Genomic DNA, 17,535 nt, shown 5'->3' with positions numbered 1-17,535 from the left:
TGTAGGGGTTTCTTTAACGCTCTACTCCTGGGGGAATCTTTTTGTCGTCTTTATTATTACAGACATACTTGCTGATAGGTATTTTGAAATAAATGACCAAAATAATTGAAACTGGTGTGATTATATTGTGTTATTTTGACAAACAAAATAAGCAGAATTTTAAAATATCGTGCACGGAATTTTTAATTTTTTGACATAGAATTCCCCCAAGAGTAAAAGGTTCCAGCCTTGCTGAGGACCCATGTGGAGGTCAATATAGTTCCATGTGATGGAATTTCTGTGCATTGTTTTTATTTTAGTGTGCTAAAAACCAAAATAAACTTAGAAATTATTTCCAAACACTGCATTAAAAGAACATTACTGTTACAAAGGCAAGCATTCAAAAATTCAGAAAAAACAAAAAAGTCATGGTTACCGTTGCCATCTTAATTTGGCCTCCGTGTATGCATATGCACGACAGTACACTATTATACTAAATTGCATAATAAATTAAGATTTTTTTTCCACAGGACACTCATTCACTGCACAGAATGGATTGTGCTCACTGAACTGGTAGCTTATTCAATATTTCTTTTTATCCTCATCATTCAACAAGTCTCATTTACTACATAGGCAACCTTAATTCTGGCACTGTCTAGCTTTTGAACGCTTGACTTTGCAACCTTAATGTCATTTTCATTTTTTTGTATGTAATGTGTACACAGTATGTAAACATTCTGAGTATAAAGAAAAAGAAAACTTGCCTGCCTGTCTCACTGGTAAATCCAGTTGCTCTGACATAGTGATCTGAAGCAGAGTTGAAACAAAGTTCACTGACTTATGAGCCTGCAAAGCAGAAGACAAAACCAAGTAAGCCAGATGTTAAAAAAAGAACACTGGAAACCAATCGGCTTGCAAATAAAACTTTGAAGCTTCAGGATACATTTTCAAAAATGTCTGTGAGTACCATGTGATGCAATCATGACATCAGCAATTCAAACTATGTTGTAATATCAAGTGACAAATGAAAGCTTTCAAAACCCCTTGAGTTTGATGTATTCAGAAGATCACATGTTGGGGGGGACATTCTTATTATTTACTGAAGACCACATTTCCTCCTGCCCCAATGTCTGAAACAGATTTCTGTAATCAGATTTCTTTACCACAGAATAAATTATCCCCAGTTTAGGACAAATATATTACAGCATGACAACACAGCTATAAGTACACTGTGTAATTAAATAACAACTTGGCATTCTGAATTAAGACAGCATGGAATGGTGACGTTAAGTCATTATTTGATCTTTTTAGCATTTGGAGATGCCAGGCTGTACATATTTTCTAACATCATAGTATTCTCAGATTTTGTCCAACATTTGTCATTCATTGATCTGCTACTGTGACCTGAGGCTATGAGTATATTTGAACCAGACTAAAAACATATTTTTAAAGATACGTATTTGTGTTTAGACAGAGCCTTTGCTTATAGACCTATATTTAACCTAATTTGCTGCCATGTTTAAAGAAAGATTTGAATATCTAATGTTATATAAAATCACCCTCCATTAAATTTTTTTTTTAAATTCTGCACTTTATCTAAACATTTAGGATGTGAACATCTACAGCTCAAATAGAGAACCATAAGATTTTATAGTCTATTAATATCAGACTATTTGAGCTATAATTGCTCTCAGAAAAAGGAAATTGATAAGTTAGCTCTTTCCTAAGTAAAGGAGATGATTAATGTAATTTAAGATACAAGCAAGGAGAAATAAAGGCAATTTTCTTGTCTTACTGCATGTAAGTGCAGCTGGGCAAAGTCCACTTTGCTGTTAAAATTCCTAGAACCATTTTTCCAAAGTTTTATCTTCTTAAGCAATGCTGACAGGGGGCACTGGATGTCAAATGACTTCCCTTTACTTTGAGACATGGATGATTCATCAAGGCATGAATTCATGATAGACTAATCTGAGCAGTTTGCAACTCTATTATAAACTAAGCACTACACTCTCTTACCACAACTGACTTTTTTTTTTACCTCACTATCAATAAATATGGCCTTCTATAACATAAAAGAATTGTATTCTCATCATCAGAGTACACTGCATAATGGCAAATTTACAGAACCTTGGCTTCTGCATGGAAACCTAAACAGAGTAACATCAGCAATGTGAAAAATTTGGCAGGATATGCACAATAAGTCTCCTCAAAGGAGTAGTTTTCTTCACTACACTGATTAACTTTACCTACAAGAAAATGTTGTATGCATTCTCAATATTACTAGCCAAGTTTAAAACTATGATAGCAACCTATATGCCCCTAACCCCAGCATGAAAAATTGGAAAAGACTAAAAGAAGAAAATTTCCTGAGAGGAAGTGACCTTGACTTAAACCTACACAATATATAAGGCTTTGTTTATAATACCGTTACAACTTGAAAACATTTCTTCCTTGATTTTGTCCTTTATCTACTTGTGAAATGTTGCTTTCTTGCTTGTCTTTCCAGAACGTAAGTCAATATAGTGGCTTTACCTGCTTTTCAGTGCACAGGTATCAATGATGTGCACCTGGGATAGAGCAACATAATACCTACATTTTATAAGAAAATGTTTGTTACCTACACATTATCCACTAGCTACTTCCTATATGAAGCAAAGAAAATATCAACATGTTCAAGATCATTAAAAGGGCATTACCTATGATAATACAAAATGAAAGAATGCCTCGTTACAATACAGTATAAAATTATGATAAACCAATCTTTCACAACTCCTCTACAAGATAAACAAGCCATCATGAAAAACGTACTTTTATCAGGACCAAGTGCTCTTTGTACACGACCAAATAATCAGTATCACCATGAATGCATCCTATAAGCATTTACAACATCAACAGATTAGTTTATCCAGCTGTGGCAGTCTCTCTAGACAAGTTTTATGAAGAAACATCTCCTAATGTTCTAGATACAAATTCATTCACACTTGTTCATATATTTGAATATTCATGCCACTTGCCTTTACTAGTCAATTCCATACTTTTTAATAGTTTGAGTTTGATTTTTTTTTTTAAACTTGAAACACCTTCATTTTAAACAATATTAAGAAGCAAACTGAACTGGAAGTTAACAAGGTTTTTTGTTGGAGATTTAAAAAAAAAACCACACATTTATGCATGCACATTCTAAGCATTGGATCACAAGATCTACATGCGATATATATCAGACTGTGGAAGTCCACAGAAACAGTGCCTCCACTACGTACAGCTCAAGTGTCTTTTTTCCTTTTAAACAAAGCGTGCACTGGAGTCATTATTCCTACAGCATCCAGGGATTCAAGATACAGGAGCAGAGGAAAGAAAAGCTAGGAACAAGTAATTGGGAGTAACAGACACTGCAGAGTTTAAGGGTCTATGGCCCCCTACCTCTCCACAGCTCCCTATGTCCTAAAGATGTGGAGCTTTTCATCAAATGAAGCATATTAGTTTATATTTAAAAAAGGTTGGTTTTGTTTAATCATCTGATAACATGAATTTCTGCACCTGTTTAAGCCTTCTCTATTCTCTGCACTTGTGGAAATAGATGGCATTGAAGTACTTTTTCTTGTACAGCAGTATGTTTTAATTGCAGTGACTCATGCATTAGGCCCCAATTCAGCAAGGTAATGCAGCACACAACTAACATTAAAGTCAGTGGACGACTCACGTACTTAAAGGGGCATATGATTAAGTATTTTGCTAACTGGGAGTTCAGCGAGAATTTTTCTTTATTTTTTAAATTTAAAAGACAGCATATACACAAGGTGACTTGAGTTACCCAAGTTGCTTGCTATGGATACAAAAAAACAGACTACACAGAAATCTGAAGTCATTTTTAATGTTCTTCAGAATTAGCCTGGAGACAGGGAGTAACAAGGTGGCTCAAAGTCCTAGATACCCTGAGAATCATCACTTTTAGAGACTGTCAGGGGATGGGGACATCATTACAAAAATTAATCTGAACTAACTAAATGTGTGAATTTAATTCAGTTAAACTAAATTAAACCTGTGTGGACACTCATACACAGAACTTAAGTGGCCTTAATTCTAATTTAGTGTATTCCCTTTAGCAGAGTAGATACCCATTCTTGAAGTAGCTACACTAGTAGCACAGCAGTGAGATAGGCTCTGCATGAAAGATGAAAGCTGTTCTCCTAATCGAGGCAATTAATGAGCACTAAATTCACATACAGATACACATCAATATTTACATTTTATATCAAATTTGGGCTCTCAAGATGTGCTTCACAACAACCCAATCTTTCCCATTCTACTAAACTGAAGGTAGGTTCCAGTGTAAAAAATGTTTAGACTCATTGCCTAATTATTATCAATACACATGCAGCTAAGCCTTAATATGACTTCTCTGAGGCCTGAATTTTCATTGGCCCTACCAAAAAGGGTCAAGTAAGTTTTCCCCTTGCTTTCCATTTCTTTATTAAACAAAACAGCCTTCAAACAAATACATTCAAACATTTAAGATGCTGACTGAGCGCCCACTGAAGTCTTTCCATTGGCTTCAACAAAGCTGAGTCAATGAGAATTTTGCCATGTCAACAGGGGCTGGATTTCACCCTCAGGGTATGACTACGTTGGGGGTCTAATTCCCACTTCAATGAGACATACTCAGGGATGCTCTCATCGAGTGAATGCATGAAAAATAGACTGCAGCCATGGCAGCACAACGAGCTAGCTACCCCAAGTATATGCCCAGCTAAGACCCTAGGCAGGTACTTGGGGTAGCTAGCCCATCCCACTGCTCAGGCTCCACTCTGTTTTTAAAAAGAAAAAGGAGAACTTGTGGCACCTTAGAGACTAAAATTTATTTGAGCATAAGCTTTCGTGAGCTACAGCTCACTTATGCTCAAATAAATGTGTTAGTCTCTAAGGTGCCACAAGTACTCCTTTTCTTTTTGCGAATACAGACTAACACGGCTGCTACTCTGAAACTCTGTTTTTAGTGTGTGAACTGAACAACAGCTAGCATAAGCATGTCTCCAGCTTGAACTGTGGACATACCCTAATTGTCTGAGGCAAACCAACAAAACCAAACAAACTCAATTCCAATTATCATTCTGTTGCACCTGAGTACTTCATTAATTTTCACACAACAGGTGGCCTTACGTACTATAACTAAGATTAGAACCATATACTGGAGGTAGTCATTGTGATCACAGCATAAAAGTTTTTGGACAGACTTGCCTGTTGCAGCCATCTCTAAGCTCCTACCATATTTTTATTCTCTAACAAATGGCTGTGTCCCAGCATTCCAGGTTCCTGTTCACTGACACAAGAGCTAAAAAAAAATGCTCTGTGTTTTAAGCACTTGTTTTATACAGCCACTGACTTCTTTTGTTCTGAATGCCCAGGATGAGCTGGAATATCTGAGAACATAAGAGGAGTTGGGAATGAGGACTTAAAATAATGAGAGGAAATTCAGGCATCAATTAAATCTGACTTTCAGAATATTTCACGTTCAAACAGTAATAGCCCGAATGCATGAAAGTTTATTTATTCCTCCTTATGGCAATTGTTTGAATTTAGAAGCTTTTGTTTCTATAGATTTCCATTTACCACAGCCTTCGGAAATACCAGATATGGGTATAAAGTATCCCACAAGCAGTTACCATCACCCAAGACAGGAATGAAAAACAACAGACTGCAGGCTTGCAAAAGGGTTTCTACCTAATGCTCAAATTCTGTAGAAAAAACAGGAGAAATTCTTAAGTCTAAGTCATTGGCATCAGTAAAATGTGGTCAAATTAGTATTATCTTGCTCTAATCTTCCTTGTTTACATACATCATTAATTTTTGTACATATTAAAATAAAGTTAGAATTACAAATACGTTTAATTGCAGCATAATTTCTGGTAGTAAAAGCCTGTCCTTTTCTACCAAGTAATATAGCATTTAATAGCAATGCTGACCTACTGCTCTTTCCCCACTCCAACATGCTGTGTCACTGGTATGACTTTGCTGTCTAAGAGCCAAAGAATTCAGGGACTTTTCCCCTGAGCAATCTTTGCCATTGAGCCTTACTAGCTGAGGAATGTTTTCTATCAGACCACAAATGTTAGCCCACTGTTTGTTAGCATCAGTTTTCCAGAGCCTACACATCTTCGTGCATATTTCAGAAATTTGATACACTAGATATGTGCCTGCCTACCTGATATAGTCATACATGTACAATTATATTACAAACAGAAAACCGTAACAAGTGCTACATAATCTCAACTATAAAATTCAATCTGAAATGAACATGATAGAAACCAAAGCACAACATATTAAACTTCAGATAGGTAATTAGTACAGAGAAAAGACATTTTCCCACAAAGATAAATGTAACTGTAATGGATATATATATTCATACCAAAATATAATATTTTATGAAAAACTGAATATTAAATAACCCCCAACAACTTCATCTCATTTTTGCTAGACAGGTAAACTTTCTTGTTCTCCCTTGGAGCATGAAAATTTTAGGCTACCATAAAAGCCATACTGCATATGGTATTTTTCCAAAATTGTTACAGTCAAAGCAGCAAACCAAAGGACTGTTTTTAAAAATAAAATATTTATTATATTTTGCTAGACTGGAAGCACAAGTTATGTAAACAAAAAACAAATATTCTTCCAGGGTCGCACACATTTTAATAAAGATCAGATGAATAATTTGCATAATAGGTCAAAAAGAAGTAAATATAAACTGCTAAAAAGTCTATTTCATATCTATATGGTCTCTGCCACTAGTTGAGCAAGTAAACTATTTTACAATGAGATGCAAGTTTTTTTAAAAGTTCAGTATAGCTTTACAAAGTATTCTAACACTGAATTCTTTATTTACCTTTTCCAAGCAAGATAAACACATCACTGAATCATGATGTTTTTCAAAAATGTAAAGTTTTCCTAGGTGAATTACTTATCTTCACCAATCCAGAAATGACATTATTACATTAGGATGAAGAATTCAGTTGGCCATTAAAAAGATGCTCAAGCCATTCTGATTTCATCTTTTCACAATTTGGTTGTATCCATCTAGTCTCTCTTGTGAAGTTACTGTTTGTTGCATACAAAAAGTGTAAATAAGATATGTAACATTACTAAGTAGCAGTGTCGGGACACCTATTCAAGCATGAGGTAGGTGAGGGAATATCTTTTACTGGACCAACTTCTGTTGGTGAGAGAAGATGGTCCAATAAAAGATATTACCTCACCCATCTTGTTTCTCTAATATCCTAGGACCGACACAGCTACAATAGCACTGCATACTGTAAAGAGCATACATTCACATCAGACCTTGCCAAGCAAACCATTGCAGCCCTCACTCATCAGAATAGTCTGCAGGTACAGAAGCCTGTTTTGTGAGGGAAAAAAAACCTGCAGTCTAAGGCTATGTCTATACCACAAACCTTACGGCAGCACAGCTGTACCACTACAGCTGTGCTGCTGTAAGTTCTCCCACGTAGCTGCTCTCCTGCTGGGATAATTAAACCACTCCCAATGACCTATGTCAGAAGGAGAGGCTGTTTTCACTTTTCCTGGTAAACTTGCGGGGGGGGGGGGGGGGGGGGGGGGGGGGGGGGGGGGTGTTACCATAACCCCTAACAAAAGTGCTAGTGTAGAAAAAGCCTGACCTAGAGTTAGCCAACTCCATTGTCTTTTACTCCATCTGATAACTCACATAGAAACTACAAGATGCCTTGTCTTCACAAGGATTTTACCTAGTATTAGTTAACTTGAAATAGCAAACTCAGGTTAAGACCACAACTCTGCCCCAACCCCCACCCCCGAGTGAAGACAGTCTTCTGGCCCCCTCCTGTCCGTTTCACATGTTGATCCTGCCTGCAACAGTATTTTCAAACTCTCTTTTTCACAAGCTAATCTCTCCCATTCCTCCTCTTAGGCTGTCTGAGCCAATACCAGCACAGCCCTCTAGTGCAGATGCACCATACCTATTTTCTCAGTCAGAGTAGGAACACCACATCTATGAAGGTTTCAGAGTAACAGCCGTGTTAGACTGTATTCGCAAAAAGAAAAGGAGTACTTGTGGCACCTTAGAGACTAACTAATTTATTTGAGCGTAAGCTTTCGTGAGCTACAGCTCGCTTCATCGGATGCATCCGATGAAGTGAGCTGTAGCTCACGAAAGCTTACACTCAAATAAATTGGTTAGTCTCTAAGGTGCCACAAGTACTCCTTTTCTTTTTACATCTATGAAGCACTCTTCAGTCAGCATAGCTTCATCTACACTGGAAGTTTTGTCAGCATAGCTATGATGATCAGGGAAGTGTTTTTTCCACACCCCTGACTGACACAGCTGTGTCAATATAAGTTTTAAGTACAGAAAACATCTTAGACAAGAGTATAAACATTAGGATTTTTTCCTCTTAAAAACTGTACAGAAATTTATATTAGGGAAGGAAGGCAAAGATGATAAAATCCTTTTAGAACGATGTCAGGTACCGACTTTTTGGTTTTTGAGTAGTGGGGAAATGTGATGGTTACTGAGAAGCAAGTGCACCTTATAACAGTAAGCCACTTGAGAAAGCATGATTTAGTGGTTTGAAAATGGCAAACAGCCAGGACTCCTATGCTCTAATCTTGGCGTTACCACTGATTAGTTGCATGATCATGGTGGGCAAATCACTTAAGACTATCTTAGTTTACCCATCTGAAAAATGGGACTTCTACTATACTTACCCTACTTTAGAATGCCAAAAAGCTGAACTAACGTTTGGTTCAGCATCTGGAGATCTTTGGATCAAAGGCAGGATTGTATGTGAAAATTATGCATTTTACTCCAAAGCGTTCACTAGTCAGTCTAGGTTCAAGAATTTTACTTAAACAATTATTTTAGCATCAAGGCATTTACGTGCGTGTAAAACAGGAGATTAATGCTACTCAATTGAATTACACCGATTTATTTTGTCAGGCTGAGGGTATGCTTTGGCGACCACTCTTCAATATTATACAGTACTCAACGTATCATATTTCAGACCGAGACGTCAGATTAAGCCTGACTTTTGAAAGGAGTGGCTTCACGAGAGCACCACAAAGATTAATAACTTTTCCCAACATACTCAGATTTATTTTCCTTCAAAAAAAAAAAAAAAAAAAAAACACACACAGGTTACTGGGGTTAAGTAATGCTATGTAGCATTGTAATCAATAATTTTTTGAAAGTTCTCATACAAAAAAGTTGTATGATTATTATTTGAATGGGTCATTTTAATAACACCTGCATTTGAGTTATTCTTGTGTCTTACCTAACAAGATTAGCTTGTAATGTTATGTCAGACAGACTCGAGTAGTAAACCATAACCATTCTCTGGAATCACAATGAAGAACATGCCAGAGAACACCAGCTACCAAATAGTGACTGTTCTGAGTTTAGAAGGTAGGGGCATACAATCGACTGTCTTCCCATAGTTGCCTTCTTAAAACACCTTATTTTCATATGCATTTCTGAGGTACTGATCACTTTGGGGGGAGGGATAGCTCAGTGGTTTGAGCATTAGCCGGCTAAACCCAGGGTTGTGAGTTCAATCCTTGAGGGGGCCATTTAGGATTTAGGGCAAAAATTGGGGATTGGTCCTGCATTGTGCAGGGGGTTGGACTAGATGACCTCCTGAGGTCCCTTCCAACCCTGATATTCTATGATTCACTGTTTAGTATCTGAGCCCTTTTTATATATCATTTTCAATGTACAAAATTGTCCCAGTTGGGAATATAGCTCATCCTCCTCCTTTGTGATAGGCTTACTTGAAGGGTCAGCTTCCAAGTAGAACCTAAGTGTCCCTGTAGAATGTAGCTACTTAGCAACCTCCCACCCAGCCAAGAAGTAAAGATAAGTCTCTTGGGAACCACCCAGGTTGCACACCATCTTGATGACTTGGGACAGATGCCCTCTAATGAAGAAGTGATAAAAGACTCTACCAGTTCTTCTAAGCGTTTCCCCTCCCTTCTATCAACAAACACTACCTCTGTTTTGCCCATACTGAACCTCAGATAGCTGATTATGATATAGGTTTCTATTTTGGTAAGATACTGAGATAAGAATTAGCACTCAATGAGAGGAGGACTTCAATAGCTCAGACATAGGTGAGAGGTTTATTGCAGGAGTGGGTGGGTGAGATTCTGTGGCCTGCATTGTGCAGCAGGTCAGACTAGATGATCATAATGGTCCCTTCTGACCTTAATATCTATGAGTCTATGAGATGAAAAGCTGGGGGGAGGACGACAGGGGAACAGGTTATTGGTGGCATCATAGTCAATAGTTTATCTCCCCAAGTGGTGTCACAAATATTGACTAAGAAAGAGCAAAAGATTAGAGCCCTCAGATCTCTGCATTTACAGAACATCTTTCAAACTCTGCAGATCTCAAAGCACTTTACAATCAGCCAATCCCTGACTCAACAAAATAAAAACAAAATAGAATAAAATCAATGAAGAAGTCATATTAAAGTCAAGCAGAGATTAAATGACTTGTCCAAGGTCAAACATTCAGTAGCAAAGCGTGGAAGAATCCAGAAATCTGCTGCTCAGTCCCCTACTCTGATGACATTCCCCCCTTCAGAAAGAAGTCTCATAAAATGTTTGCATAACCAGCAAATACATTATTTCAATATGATACAACAATTGTGTACATATACCTTATTACATATCAAGAATAGGATGACCACTGGTAAAAACATTTGGCAGTAATGTTTAATTATGACTGTCAATTCATTCTTTATTCTCTTGCTGAAAACTGCTTCCCCTTGTCAGAAGGTAAAATCAGAAGTAGCCTCTTAAAAGGAAAGAGGAAGAGCAATTCTCAAGTCAAGTCTCATATCAGTCCATCAGAACCATTTCGGCCAAAGCACAGACAGAGAAATACGACAGCCAGGAGGAATTATTAAACCAAAAAGCATGTGAGCTGCTGGCCACTTGCATTGTATCATTCAAGTGTTAGAAGCAGTTTAATCTTTACAGCAGAAAGGGAGGCCCATTATAGAGCAGAAAACATCAATCTGAGTAAAGGTTACAAATTAAGGTCCTAAACTTGCAAACAGATGCATAACTGACTATACAGATAAGACAGAGAATTCATATAAGTAAACTTGTACACATACATAAGTGCTTGTAGGATCAGGACTTAATGATATTTAACCAGGAAAATTCTCTCAGTTGTCAGTGAGCCTGTATTTAAAAATAATTCACCATTTTATTATATGTTGGTGCAGTAACGACCTAGGATTTCAAAATAACTGGGATATTTGGATTTTACAGAGACGCTTGTATACAGTATGGTAGGCCATCATGCTTCAGAGTGAACAAAATAAGTCAGCTGATGGTCATGATTTCTCAATCAACAGTATTAGTCTGTTACCTGGAGTCCCCCACTACCAGAGGATCTAAAAGTCCTGAATGCTCAACAGTCTGGACCCTGCAGCAAATAACAGTACAAGTAAATCTGAACTAAATTACCATATATGTTGATTTACTTGTGTATATTATATTATATTCATTTTAGCCAACTTGTGTGTTCTTCTGTATTACTTTTACTCAAAAACACATTAAAAAGTAAATCTGAATTGAGGATTAATACACATCAAATACATTTTCTACAAGTGTATAGAATGGACAGGCAGCCCAGTCCCTCACCAAGTCTGTCCTGTGACACCACCTTCTTCACATCAACCCTTAAAATGCAACTCTTCCAAAAGGTCTACAAGTCTTAGTCTCCATCCCTCTGACACACAAGTGTGTTAGCCAGTTAGGTGGACTGAAACAAGTCACCCAACCTTTTTTAAAAATCAAACAAGCTATGGAACTAACAAGGCATGTTACTTTCATTGCATCCCATCCACCACCAGACATAGGCATGTAGAGAGTGCAAACTTCTGGAGCAGGAACCTTGTCTTCAGACATGTATTGAGCACATAAATTTACACTATTGGCACTTATGTAAATAAGTTATATATATTCCAACTGCACGCAAAACAAAGCTACATCTATTGAATATGAGGGTCAAAACCAACTGTTTAAATTATTGATTAAATAACTGATTAAAAACTCTTAAAAAGTTTCAAGCTACTAGAATCATAACTAAAACTTTTTTTTTTTTTTTTTACCAAATGCTACCTGTGGCATTTAAATCACAAAGCAATGGAGTTCCACCATTTAATCTTCCTTTCCAGTTCTCAAATTTAGAGACACACGTTGTCTTTAAATATTCATACAGATGGCCACAAACCCGGTCCCAAATGCAGTCCCTCGGAGCCATAAAGATCACCAACCTACACTGTTAAACAAATTGTTTACTGGTGTTCAGAAAAGACAATAGGGAGAATTTACGGCTGATATTAGAAGAACTGTGCATTTCTTGGCCTCCAGAATGGGGTGCTTTCTGCCACCAGCTGAGCACAACTTTTTGTGGCAGTCTGTTACACCCCTTCCTCCCCCCCTCCCAAAACTCAACAGTATGGCCCTATGTGGATTAACTACACCCGAGAGTGATATCAAAGACGATTTTAATTAGGAAACAATTCAGCGTGGTTTTCTTTTCCCCAGACTCACGACCAACACTTTACAGAAGCTCATGGAAACCGGACTTGTCCGACTCATGGCTCCTCATGGGACAAGCAGGGGGCTGCCCCAGGCACTCGGCCCAAGCGGCTGCAGAGACCCACGTCGGGGGCTGGCAGGTAGCGGAGGACAATGCTGACGGAGCAGGAAGGCAACACGACATCAAGCGAGGCACTGCACTGCCGCGGCCTTTCCCCGGCCCCTCCGGCAGACAGACCTCTCCATGCCGCCGCCGCCTGCCCCTCCACATGGCTTCCCCAGCGGGCCCCCCACGCCGCCGCGTCCCCCGGGCGACTCCCCTCCTGCCCCGGCTGACGGCAGGAGACTCCCCGGCCTCGCCTACCCCCGCTCTGCCCGGGCTCTCCCCCATCGCCGAGGATCCCGCCAGCGCTCCCCGGCCGAGTCCTGCCCCGCTGCCCCCGCCGGCGGCCCCTCAGGCCTCCCCGCTGCGGCCCCGGGGGCTGAGCGCCTCCTCCCCCGGGCCAGGCCCCGCGCCTGTCCTGCCGGCGGCCGGGCTCCTGCTCCAGCCCAGGCCCCGCTGCGCCCTCACCTCATTGAGCTGCCTCTCGGCGGCTTCCCGCAGAGCCGGGTCCATGGTGCCCCGCAGGGCCTCGATGATGGTGTTGGGGTCCATGGCCGGGCCGGGGCGGGCGGCGCGCGGGGAGGCGGAGGGCAGGGCAGCGCCGCTCGATGCGCACATGGACTCGCCGCTCCACAGCGGCAGCCGGCGCGAAAGGAAGAGAAGCGCCAAGGCCCCGGATAGAGCAGCTACCCCCGCGCCGCGGGCCAGCAGGGCCCTTCCGCTCCGCCGCGGGGCACCACGGGAGCTGTAGTCCGGGGCAGCGGCCTCCTCCACCCCGCCCCGCCCCGGGCCAACCTGTGCGCCTGCAAACCGAGCACCCCCCCCCCCCCGCAGCCCCACACGTGTGGGGAGGCCTCCCCCCCACGCAGCGGTGCCCCCCAACCCCGCCCTCGTGGGGAGCCTTCCTCCCCCCCCGCCCCCGGCTGCCGCGTCCAATTGACCTTAGGTTATTTAACCTGTCTGTACCTTAGTTCCTCCTCTGTAAAACGTCGAGAATAATTTTTCTCTTTCACAGCACCGTTGAGAGGATAAATTAATATTTTGGGGGGCTACTGTATCATAGAAATGGGGACCATGTAACTGCCTGGACCCCTATAAAGTCCTTCAGTCAGATCTGCTGTCTCCAAATATCGTCTTTATTGGGAGAGTAGGGAAGGACTTTCCTTCTATCTCAAAGCCTCGCACTCGCTTAAGGGGAGGAATGTTTTTTCAGGTATGTTTCTTTCTGTTGTTTATAATACAGATAGAATAATGCTGTACAGCACCATGGGTGGTGCATGAGCCCCCCCGGCCTCAGCGCCGGGACGCCCCCAGTGCTGGCCCGCTGGCCTCCAGCCAGAGGTGAAGCTGAGCCCCTGCCAGTTTGGGCACCGGCATGGGGGAGAGGGCAGAACATGGGCGGGCCAGGGCTTGGCTCCCTGCACTCATATAATATGAGAACAATAACGTATAGTACAGTCCATAAGTAATTTAGGAGGATGTTAGACCACATCTAATAGGGATAAATATTCTTTAATCAGCGGGCCCAGATACCTTGCACCAAGAGATCTAAAAATTGGCTGAGCAGATTGCTGGCCCACCTATGTTAATTTTTAATAAGGGAAATTCCACAAGATTGGAAGAGTGTTAATACTGTGCCAATATTCAAGAAGGGTGAACAAGATGACCCAGATGACTAGCCTGACGTCAACGCCACACGAACTAATGCAAAAGCTGATACAGATTTCATTTGATAAAGAATTAGAGGATAGCAATACAATTAATGCCAGTCAATGTCATCATTATTTTATTAAAAGTAGGTCTTGTCAAACAAATGTGATTTCATTGATTAATTTGATTATAAATTTAGTTGATAAAGGTAATTGTGTACATGTAATAGACTTTTTGACTTAGTACTGCACAACATTCTCATTAAAAAAAAGAGCACTATACTTTATCAGTAGAAAAGGAGTACTTGTGGCACCTTAGAGACTAACAATAGAGCACATGTTAAATAGATTAAGAACTGTCTGACCTCAAGATCTCAAACAGTAGTTATCAGTGGGAAATGATCATCAAACAGGGTGTTTCTAGTAAGGTTCCACAGGGATCAGTACTTGGCCTCATGCTATTCAACATTTTCGTCAATGATCTGGAAGTAAATATAAATAAAACTTGTGGATGACCCAAAGAGTAGCAGAGTAGTAAATAATGATGTGGATGAGGCAGTTGTACAGAGCCATCTGGACCACTGAATAACTTGGGGGCACTCAAACAAAATGTGTTAATAACGCCCAGTGCAAAGTTATACATCTAGGAACAAGAAATAGAAGCCATATGTACAGAATGGGGCACTGTATCCTAGAAAGAAATTACTCTGAAAACAATTTAGGGGTCATCGTGGACAAGCAACTGAACCTGAGTGTGATACTGTGCAAGAAGGGCTAATGGGATCCTTGGCTATATAGGTGGGAGTGGTGAGTAGGAGTAAGGTGGTGATGTGTACATCATTGATGAGTGTGCTACTGGAATATTGCATACAGTTCTGTGGTCCACATTTTTAAAATGATGTTGAAACACTGGAGAGGTGGGTGTAGAAAAGAGCCGCAGAAATCATTCCAGAGCTGGAGAAAATGCTTTTCAGTGAGACAATTAGAGCACTTAGTCTGTTTAGCTTATCAGAAAGAAGATAGAGGACTTGATTACAGTGTGTAAATGACTTCACAGGGAGAAAATGTTGGGTACTAAAGGGATCTTTAATTCAGTGGAGACAGGTACAACAAGAATCTACTGTTGGAAGCTGAAGCCAGACAAATTTGAATTAGAAGTTAGGAACAAATTTTTAACAGAGAGTGTGATTAACCACTGGAACAAACTGCTAAAGAAAGTAGTGGATTCTCTATCTCTTGATGTCTTCAAATCAAAACCAGACACCTTTTGGGAATATATGCGTTAGCCACACAAAAGGTACTGGACTCAATACAGGGGTAACTAGGTGAAACTGTGGTGTACAGGCAGCAGACTAGATGAACTAATGCGTCCCTTCTGGTTTCAAACTCAAATCATGATTTTTTCCCCACTATGTTCGACAGGTGGCTGGCTCCACCTTGGATTGCATGGTACTGTCCAAGCAACGCAGCTCAGAGCCTACTTCCCCCATTTGTGCCAGGGAATGAGGGGGGATTGACAGTGGTTTTAGCAGTTTATCTCCCTCAGTTGCTACACTGTTCTCCAGGCTGTCTAGCTCACAGGCCTACACAGAGGGCTTCCCCTGGTTGTTGGCTGCAAGCTGGACTCCAGCTTTGACTCCCTGACCCCCAGCTGCCTGGCTACATGGAACAGGGCAAGGACATGTGCTGTAATTGAGTTCACTTCTGTGTGAAGGGAAAACTGCAGAACAAGAGTCAGCTTCAGACAGAGCAGGGAAAAGATAAAATAAAATGGCAGGGCCCTGGAAAAATAGTGAATTCAGTGGCAAAATTGCAAAAAATTCATGACAACTTGAGAAAATGCCAAATTACACAGCCACAGAATTGTGGAATTCACATGGCCCCAGTTGAGATGATTGGAACAAATAACATCGGTCAGAGCTGTTGTTTCAGGACTCTGCTGACACTAATAGAGGACATGGCATCACTTTACACTTGCTTCCTATTTTTCAAGTTATAACCACAAACATAAGAACTAGGAGTGTTTTGTTATTTTAAAATGAAAGGTCATACTCCAGAGCACAGTACTGCAGCAAAGACGTAAGTTCTGTGGCCTCAGAACCATGAAATACCTCCAAATATGTTTCAGTTGTGTACATTAGGAGCATGATTCCATATTCCTTTTGCCAAAAAATCACATAATGAAGTTAAAGTCAGTGGGAGCCTTATTTTGTATTTTGTTTTGTTTTCACTTCCAATATGGAGTATTGAAGTGGATGGACCCAATATTTTACTGGTAGGACAGATTTGACCCAGAATTTAAATTCTGTAGAAATAAGCTTTTACAAAAATAACAGCTGAAGTGTTTCTGTGATTTATTAAAGTTGTGATAGAAACTTTTTTTTAAAAATAAACATTTACTGAAGTTTTTGCAACCAAGCCATAGCAGTATTATTCTAGTGCATTAGAATATGAAAGTGAAAAAATAAACTTAGCCATAATTTTGAAAACTTCATAGGATTTTAGTCTTTCAGATGTAATAGTATAAGATGCTAGTAATATGATAAAAATAATTAAATATATAATTTTAGCCTGACATTTTACCTTTAATTCTAATAATTTAATATGATATTAATAAATTAAAGAGGTCAGTTTTATTCAGTTCAGAATAATTAAAGTCTTTAGATCCTTATCCAGCACATATTGAAATCAATGTATTTAATGAATCAAGATTCGGCTTTTGTTTTATAAAAAAATATTAAGAAGTATTTAGCATTTATTAGACGATTTTCATCTGCAAAGAGCCCTCAACATTAATTTATAAATAAAATAATTTAGTAACAAAGTTTGGACTATTAAACCATTCTGGTCTTTGAATTTCCAAATGGTTGAATGCATAATTCATGCAGAAACACTAAATGCATCCGATGAAGTGAGCTGTAGCTCACGAAAGCTTATGCTCAAATAAATTTGTTAGTCTCTAAGGTTCCACAAGTACTCCTTTTCTTGATAGATTCTAGCTTCCCAAAAGAAGATGTCATTGTTCAGTGAGTGTTCCGAGTATAGTCAGTGGAACACCAAGAATGTGGTAAAATAGATTCTTAAGTTACTACATAACTTTCCACATTCTCACTCATCAATTAAAAGTATACGAACACTGCTGTCAGTGCAGTGCTCTTCCACAACATTAATTCTGGCCTTAAAGCTTTGCCTCCTCCCATAACGGAAGTCATCAGTCAGATG

At 39.8% G+C, this 17,535-nt stretch overlaps 1 protein-coding gene across 3 annotated transcripts in view; it reads right to left on the bottom strand.

Moving 5' to 3' along the window:
• The window catches only part of IPO7 (importin 7), a 47,699-nt gene extending 34,231 nt beyond the window's left edge, over positions 1-13,468 (bottom strand). The window contains exons 1-2 of one of the 3 annotated variants that reach the window (XM_037899786.2): positions 13,133-13,468; positions 744-825 (exon numbers count right to left, since the gene is read on the bottom strand). In XM_037899786.2, coding sequence (XP_037755714.1) covers positions 744-825; positions 13,133-13,282 — 232 coding nt within the window. In that variant the 5' untranslated portion in view covers positions 13,283-13,468. The remainder of the gene's footprint in view (positions 1-743; positions 826-13,132) is intronic. The other 2 variants (XM_043549921.1, XM_037899787.2) reach the window with 2 other exon arrangements.
• Positions 13,469-17,535: the final 4,067 nt, after the last annotated feature.

Source organism: Chelonia mydas, chromosome 6, assembly GCF_015237465.2.
Source record: "Chelonia mydas isolate rCheMyd1 chromosome 6, rCheMyd1.pri.v2, whole genome shotgun sequence".
Lineage (NCBI taxonomy): Eukaryota > Metazoa > Chordata > Testudines > Cheloniidae > Chelonia > Chelonia mydas.
The sequence above is the reverse complement of the archived record's forward strand: the minus strand, read 5'-3'. Positions and strand labels throughout refer to the sequence as shown.